The sequence below is a fragment of the Meleagris gallopavo genome, chromosome 11 (genome assembly GCF_000146605.3).
Source record: "Meleagris gallopavo isolate NT-WF06-2002-E0010 breed Aviagen turkey brand Nicholas breeding stock chromosome 11, Turkey_5.1, whole genome shotgun sequence".
Lineage (NCBI taxonomy): Eukaryota > Metazoa > Chordata > Aves > Galliformes > Phasianidae > Meleagris > Meleagris gallopavo.
In genome coordinates, this window is record NC_015021.2 from 17,961,182 (window position 1) to 17,970,205 (window position 9,024).

At 34.7% G+C, this 9,024-nt stretch overlaps 1 protein-coding gene across 1 annotated transcript in view; it reads right to left on the reverse strand.

Moving 5' to 3' along the window:
* The window catches only part of NAALADL2 (N-acetylated alpha-linked acidic dipeptidase like 2), a 291,771-nt gene that overhangs the window by 145,555 nt on the left and 137,192 nt on the right, over nucleotides 1-9,024 (reverse strand). The window contains exon 4 of the mRNA XM_010716883.3: nucleotides 151-270. Within this exon, the coding sequence (XP_010715185.1) occupies nucleotides 151-270 (120 nt within the window). The remainder of the gene's footprint in view (nucleotides 1-150; nucleotides 271-9,024) is intronic.

The following is a 9,024-nucleotide window of genomic DNA, read 5'->3' on the forward strand; positions in this document are numbered from 1 at the left end:
GTACTTTATTATTTCTTTTAAGGATTTCTTTATTTGCCAAAAGGCTTATAGTACACAGCTAAAACACAGCATAATACTGGGGCGTGCTAAGATATGCAGCAAAATAAATGCTACATGTCAGAGGTACTATAGATCAAGCATAAAACTAACCTTATAAAGTAAAGGTGATTGTCCTAGCTTCAGAAGTGCAATTTTTTTGGTCACGTTTGTAGTGGTTTGAATCCGCATCAAGTCTTCTATGGTCCCATATTGTATATCAACAAGTTCTGCCTGAAAAAGACGACAAAATTCAGGGCATATTGACTACTATACAGCAGAGAGATTGTTCATCCCACAGAAACAAAGTTATCTGAGTAATTACAAGCAGCTGGGAGTTCTGCTTAACCTTATTTCTAATCACTGGAACAAGAAGACCTGTAAGAGCAAAGAGCTTGATAATTAAATCTAACAAATACATTTCTATCTTGGCAGTTTTCAAACAATTCCTCAGTAGTGATAAAAATCAGAATTTTATTTCTTGCCAATAATAAATATAAATGCTGCTGATTCTGATGAGAATTCCTCCTCGTTACTTAAAGGAATGCAATTAGAACTATGTAAGGGATAATAACTAACCTGTACTTTACTTACCTCTACTCTTTAAAGGAACAAAAGGATTTAGCAGGTCATGCGACAACACCTAGTTTTACACACTGTACCAACAGACAGTTCTATTACGGGGTCTCATTTATGCTCATTGAGTAACCTTGCTTAAGTGCTGAAGTATTTACTTATAAGTTATCCAGCTTATCAGTTAGATAAAACATTTACAACAGATTACGCCACACTGATGCTTGAGCTCTTCTATTCATGTATTTATATTATTTAAAATCACATCTAACTAACTACAAAGTCTTTACAGGATGATCTTCAGCACTTTAGTTAGGACAGTGCAAGAGTATGTCAAGCAAGGACAGCGATGGATAAAACACTCAAGAAGTGTTTCTAAAGATTTAGTAGGTATACATAATATTTATTAATCTATTTATGTTTATATACACACACAAATAAAATTTAAGAGTTACCAGCTGCATTTGTCTTGCACATATATAGCGACTGTCAAAGACTAAGTATGAAGATAACTAGTTTTGTATGCTATTTTTAGGAAGATTTCAGGACGCCAAAGAAAATCCTTGTACCTCTAAACCCCTTACACAGTTTTCACATAAAATACAAACAAGACAACACAAAAATATTACACAAATATTTAAAAAAATAAAATCAGATGAGAGTACAAGATGGAAAATTTCTCTTTCAGTTCAATTTCGGTAACTATGGACTCACTGCCAAAGTCAACAGTTCTGATATTGGACATCTTCACACAAACTGTTTAAATTCTTCCAACAGTTATTCTGGCAGTGTAGGATGTGTGAAATTTCACTAGATTCCTAAACACAGGTATTTTAAGAAAGTGTTTACCCTTATACAATTCTATCTGAATGTTATGAGTTTGTGCTTTAACATGTGAATTGAATACATAAATTTATTTCTTGCCAAAGTCTGTCTTAAACACATTTCATTAAATTTCCATGTTAACAAGTTTCTAAGTCTATGACATGTCATCAGTGCTGTATAAACAGTCTTTAGAAAGCTCAACCAAAGTAATTAAACACTCCCATAACAGATAAACAACAGATTTTACATCAGGTACTAAAATTTAAGAGTAAAAAATTGTGCACTTCATACAGAATTTTTTTTTTAACACGTGTGGGTTTTCACTACATAAAGAACATAAAACTATTTAATATAAAAATTCAAATCATGACTATAAGCTGAAATACAATATAAACTTTCCCGTGTGATCGTTATATTAAAAAGTATGACAAAATCACGTGAATTAAGTTTTGGTTCTATTGCAAGCTATGATACATTTTACCTAATTTGACACTCCTGTCTGAAAAGATCTCACAGAATTAATGCAGTTATGCACAGTTCATCTCAAAATAAGGAATTAATTCATCAGCCTACTTCCCTGAAGTTCCCACAGATTTGCCTCATTTTGTAGATCTTGGCTTTATTTTCATTTGTACCTACAGAAGTCAATAGGTACACTGAAGTGAAATAATTGTTGGTCTCAAAAGTCTTGCAGTTTGAGAGCTTATCTATGAGTTGATGTCTGGGGAGACCTCTAAGCCCTTTGGACCCAACGGTTTTACCAATTACCCCCAAACTGAAAATCAGAGCTTTCGTCACTCATATGAGAAACTGCACTGACTATTCCTGAGGCAAAATCAATACGCAAAGGTATGACATAATGTAGTATCAAACCACTTGCTTCAACAGTGTGCCTGTGTGAAAATGAGATGCCTGCCCAAATTCACATGCCTCTTCATGTTATTTTTGCTAGCTGCTCCTCCAGGTTGCTACCTACCATTCTGTAAACAAGAATACTACTTGTTCACATAATTATTAATGTATTTAGTGACTGCTGTTTGTTAATTTATGGATGCAAACCACACTTTCAAGTGCTGCTTGCTCGTCCTTTCCAAGCACCATATGGACTCTACAAAAGAGGACTGAGTAAAAGTTTTTAAGATTCCTACTTCTTCCTTTCTTGTACACCTGAAGGCAATGTAAAATTTGTAATACATAGAGAATCATTCAGCTCTAATTAATCACATATTATACAATATGCATATATATGCAACACCAGCTCAGAGTAGTCAATTTTGCTCTTACTGCAAGTGCTGGGACTCAACCAATTGGATCCTTTATTTCTAGTATGAAAGATTAGAAGTATAATTTTAAAATAATGTTAGAGAAAAGTATATTAAGCCAAAAAGTGCTACCCTTTCAATAGTCTGCTGAGGAATAGCTATTTATGTTGCATGAAGTTCTGTTTTAGTCACAACAGTCTTAACTCAAAAAACAATGAATAAAGATTAGGGTGTTTTTTTTTTTCTTTTTTTTTTTCCTGTTTTAGAAATGCTTACAATGGGAAATATTTCTCATTTTATAGATTCCAAATTTAAGAAAGTAGAATATCCCACCCGCAATAACCCATGCTTGATATATTGCTTTCCTTTGGTAGGATAATTTTATTCATAAAACAAAGAAGAACTCATCTTTTTATCAGATGCTGAAAAAGAGCACTCGTATAGTTGATTTAGATATGGAAGAGTAAATCCTCTTACCCTAAAACTAGAAAACGACTAAACAATGAGCTGTTTTATCCATTTGAACTGGGTACTTACTCTTCAAATTGTTTCATGCTATGCTGTTTCAAAGATACGACTATTTTGGAGCAAATTGTGATGCGCAATATGGAGTTCAGAAGTATTCCCCCATGCATGAAATGAAGTGAGGGTAAGTAATGAAACAAACATTTCTAGAAAAAGTAATTATTTTATGTTAGACTTATTATTAGTTTCTAAATCCCAAGATGATGCTAAATGACTTGCAAACATTCCATCTTAAAAATTAAGATAAAAATCCCACAAAATCTGCAAAGTCAAGCATTTTGAAAACGCCACTATCAGGGAAGCCAAGGGTCTCTTCTCAGTCTCTTTTACTTCTCTCCAAAATTTAAGAGAATAAACAGCATTCTTCACCCGGTCAAGGGTAGAAAGAAAACAATAGCAAGCTCTTGGAAAAGAAAAGTATTCGTAACTGTATGAAGCAAATGGCAGTTGGAATCCTGAAGCTGTCATATACAATTTTAAAAATTAACTTTCTTAGCAAATACTATGGGAATTAAAAATGTAAAGAACAAGACAAATAGATCAAAAATAGATGAGAGAGGCTCAGAAACAGATGACAAAGAAACCATAAGTATTTTACAAAGCTAAATTCTATGTATATAATTTATTTAGAACAATTACTCATCAGAATTAAGACAATTTATCTAAAGAAAATGATGGACCTATACCTCAGTCCAGTGTGTGTTCACACACACTACATCCTCTTCTTTCATTCAAATCTATGACCTTCATATGTCCTTCAATATTCAGCTACTGTTTTTAGGCTGTCCATCCAATAAAGGTAACAAACATCCAACGTGTGACCAATCACAGGTAAATTACCTCCAACTATTCATCCTGACAGATGTAAAAACTTAAAAGTACATTTGCAAATCATGTTTGAGTAGACAGGAGTTTGTGATCAGCACCTGATATTAAATTTTATTGAACACTTCACTATAATTCATTTGCACAGCTCTGAAACTGCAATTGAAGGCAACATTCAGCACAGTATAAAAGTAAACTCAAGCCGGCTGTAGATTAAAGTTGGACATCAACAAATACAAAGAATACTCTGCAAACATAAAAATGTTTCTTTGCTAAAATTAGGAAAAAGAGAAGAAATGACTGTTACATCCAAGCATACCAACTCATTAATCAGTATAAGTTCTCTTACACTTTCTTTCGGGGCTGCTTTTCCCATTACAGCCAAAAGCATCCAGCTAATACTCAATGAACTACAGGTGTCTCCCTCTAATAGCTACCACCCAAACCTCCCTGTTTGTCCTTGCTTGAGAAGCCAGAGACAAAATGAACTACGAGTCATCTTGTATAGGAGTAAGAGAACCTGGATGGAGAATTAATAGACCTGTGTTGGTAGTTTTTGTGGTATGTCTGATTACCACCTCCAGTTTAATTGAAGAGCTGAAGTGCAACTAAAAGCAGCATGCAGCCTAACTATTGAAGCCTCTTACAGTAATGGCACTCAATACAAGTGGAATCAGCCTGCTGTTTTGTGGTTAGGATTCACTGAAGCCAAGAGCAAACACAGCAAGTTTGGTTTCCTCTTGCTAGGTTCAGCATTGCCAAAAAAGAAAAAGATAAAGGAAAGCATAACCATACAATCAGAAATATTTAGAATTACATTTGACGCATGATGTCTGGGCAGACTTGAATCACAGAATTTGAGTGTTGCTCCAGATAACGTGTTATATTTGGGGTCACTGTTAAATGCCTATTTGTTCACTAAATAAAGTATTTAGTCGTCTTCAAACAGATTGATGAAATTCTTTTGTGCTTTTTTGCAACTTACACTGCAAGCTTTTTTTACTTCAATACTCCTATTCATGCATTGGAATATCAGAGTAATTCCATATGATCCACAATGCCAACTAACAGTCAGAAAGGATTCTTCGTATCTAGATTTTATCATGTAAAATTGCAAGAACATCTAAAATTGTCATTTGTTCAAGAGTGCAATACCAAAACAAGAGAAAACAATTACCTCCCTCAGCCTCAGAGTTTGATAGAGTTTGATCTCACAGAGTAAATTTAGTTGCTGACACATTTCAGGTGCTCTTTCTTCCCCTCATCATATCTATGGCAACACAGCTCCAATCCAGGCAAGAATGTTCCTACAGGTTGCTTGTGCTGTTCCAGTATCATTTTTAGAGAGACACTGGAGTTTAACTTGTTGGCTTGCTTGCTCTTTATAGTTTATAGCAGGTGTTTTTATCCTGCTATCTCCCATGGAGACTGAATTAAGATCGAAGCCTTTTTATAGCCTACAGAAAAGAACCTCTTCTGTGTTTTATGGTTACAGAGCCCCAGATAAATCTGAGTCTGTCCCCTGTTGATAATGCTTATCCAGTAGACTCCTCCCTCTACATCTATTTTGAACTTTATTTTTCCTTCTTTTCATTATTTTTTTCTTTTTCTCCCTCTGCTCATGATCACATTCTTCCAGTTTCCCTTAAGCAGAAGGAAAAACTAATATCTAAGTGTAATTTTTTAATTGATGATATTCAGTGAGATAACCAATGTGGCCTCATTTTTTCCATCTTTTCTAATTAAATTCAAATATTTATCTATTTTTTTAGGTATTTTGAAGTAAAACATTTTCTTCAGTCTTATAAAATTTGTATTTATTTTAAAATCTCTAAGAACATTGCCTTGGTTATAAAACACTGAAGGACACAACATCATTTGAGGCTTAAAAACTCATCAGAAATTTCATTATCCTCAGCCTTCATTAAGTGGTGCTGAATGTCATCTCACAAAACTCGCTAGCAACAAAATTTAAAATTCTGGTGATTCTTTCTTATATATGAAATTAAAGCCACATTGATCATATTTTCCTAAGAAGAAATAGTAATTTGTATTTGCAAACCTATTTGATTTACTACATTTAAAAAAAAATAAATCATAAAACATACTTGTAAATTATAATGCTGTAATTTAAACCTGGCCTTAAAATTTCCAGTAAAACTGTTTTTTATCAAAATCTGTCCCCACAATGTCAGAATTCAGCAAATTCTAAAGGCCAAACTGCAGGAAAGGACAAGTTTTATTGGCTACTTTCTAACACGAACCATCCAGAGGCTGAAGACCATCTTCATTCATAGGCCTTTTTATCATCTATATGAAATAAAAAAATTATATATAAATATATAACCACTACAGGAAAGAATTCTGTATACGTTAAAACCTAGGGAAGGTGCTTGCACCTTTTAGAAATGCCTGGAAGCTTCATATACACACAGCTACTGCAGACTGTGACACAAGCTGCCAGAAAGACTGCTACGGCAGGGACGGGTCAGTCCCTAGCAGAGCAGGAGGGGGTAGCCCAAGGTACCATATCTCCCCGCTCTGGTTTTCCATGGGATCTCCATGAAAAGCAATGAAATACGAGTTTACGCCTACACAACTCAAGAAAGAAAATAATCTCCTGTCTAAAATGACAGGTCATAAAAATAGCGTCAGGAGAATTCAAACACTATCAGAGACGGAATGGGTGTGTCAACTGATGTGAAATATTACATGGAAGTGCTTTTGAATCTTTTCAAGTGCAGCTGAAATATGTCATTTAATAACTTTAATATTTTAATTTCTTAGAGGCCAGCGTATCAGTTTTATTAAATTCCTTCACCTTTAGAGCTAGCCTAGCTGTGTCAAAAACAAATATTGAGAAAATAACATCACAATATTCAGGCTTCCAATTTTTGCCATTTTAAAATTGCACAAATTTCAAAGGATGAGAAGCCTGTTTTAGCCAACCAACTCTCATCCTACTGCATGCATAATATTCTGAAATATATACACAGGTTCTATTTCTATGTATGCTTGCTATACACACAGAAAATATATGTTACTATATGTACTTAGAAAGAGAAGGATTAAGTGGACATCTACTTCAAAAATGCAGATAAGCACATTTACGCATAAGAGATCATTCATTCTATCTTGAGCTTTCAGAAGCGTCAGTGAGAATTTGATTTTCCACAGTATAAAAAACACTCTTTTACACAGAACTTGTAGCCACCACTTGGCCAAATGTCACACACTTGAACATAATTAGAGGGATGGCAAACCGTATAGTGCTGTAAACACGTTAGGGAGTTAAAGCAGCATTTTGTCAAATCTGGAGAACTAAACGCGTAGTTGAGAAAAGGAAGACGACACCTTTTGTATCTGGCGTGAACTTTGGTATCCAAAAGCAATAGACAATTGTATAGGTCTCCAAATTGTCCTTTTAGGAAACAAGCTGAAAAATACACTCTAGAATTACAAATACATTCAGATGGAAGAAAGGACCTCCAATGAGAACAGCGAGTGATAATGAATTCAAGTGGACAAAATGACTGACCAAGGCAAATATTAAAAAAGGCTACATGTGAGAATAACAAAGCCCTGCGATTGAAACAATAGATATTTCCATTTTCAATTATGTAACATTCTGGAAATCAAACTTGCAAGAAACACATATGCTTGTGATTCAGGTATCACATATTTAAAATTGTTATAAGAATAAAAGTTCTTCATTCTTCCAGGCATTCATATTTTGTTTTCAAAAATGAACTCAACTGTCAGTTGGTCATTAACTGTGACCCTATGGTATCGCTATTCACTTTCCAGTAAGCTGAAATTCTTCTTTCAGAAATAGTTGGCCTTCCATTTTTAATGTTTCGCTTTTATAAGCAATGGAAGGAATTAAGCAGGAGTTCAGGATAGGGGTCTGTCAGGTACCCTCGCTATAGTGCAATTACTAGTTCATCTTTGCATAGATTAGGGCAGAGAAATTTCTGAGTTGTGCCAAATTTCACACATACATTCTCAGAGTTCATCTCTACTAAAGTGTCAGCAGGAACGCCATTGAGAATTTGTGAACTTGCTTCCTATGCTCTCAGCATGGACAGAAAATCATGTAAAAGAAAGGAAATCCCATGCAAAGGATAGGAATTGCTCCATTTTAGAAGAGACCAGTGAATCCTTCACCCTGTAAAGTGATGTTTTGATACATTATATCTCAAAGGAAAGATGTTTACATTACAAAAAACACATGGGAAAGACTGCAGGGAAACTGCAACCCAGACAACTTGATGGGAGGAAGGAGTAATCTGATCTCTGATGACAGTGGTATGGCAAAACCTTCACCACAACTGTTGCCCTGTTGGAGCTCCAGAGCTTCCCTGATCTTCCACAGCCTGCATTCCTGGTCACTCTTTTACAGCAGTAGAGAGTTGTTCAGTGTTATTGCAGTAGTACTTTACAGAATAGTTTTCAATAAAAGCAGTTAGAGACATTATCAGAGAACTACTAGATGCCACAGAGATCTGCACTCAACTCTTTCTCTTGCCCTGGTATGATTTCTCCTGCACAAGATGTTAAATAACCAACGGAAAGTATGTACTGTCATAAATGCTGTTTCAACCACAAGTTTTTGTACTACATCAACAAGAAGCCCACTTTCTGGATTTCAATAATCACAAGAAACTAAATTCAACAAGACATATAATGCACAATCGTTATATTTGTTAATTGTAATTAATTCACTAATTAGTCACTAATTGTACCATCTACTGAAGAAATTCTATCAATATTTCCTAATTTCTCCCTACAAAGAAATTATTGTCTGTACAGAAAAATTATACAAGTTATTTTAGGCAGAGAAAGTCTACATGCCTTAAGAAAACAACAATAAGGCCATCAGGAATATACCTGAATGAACAGTCTTTGTCCATCAGTCCGCATGGACAAAAATTCTAGACGTCTACTCTGCATCACACTACATGACACAACATTTTTT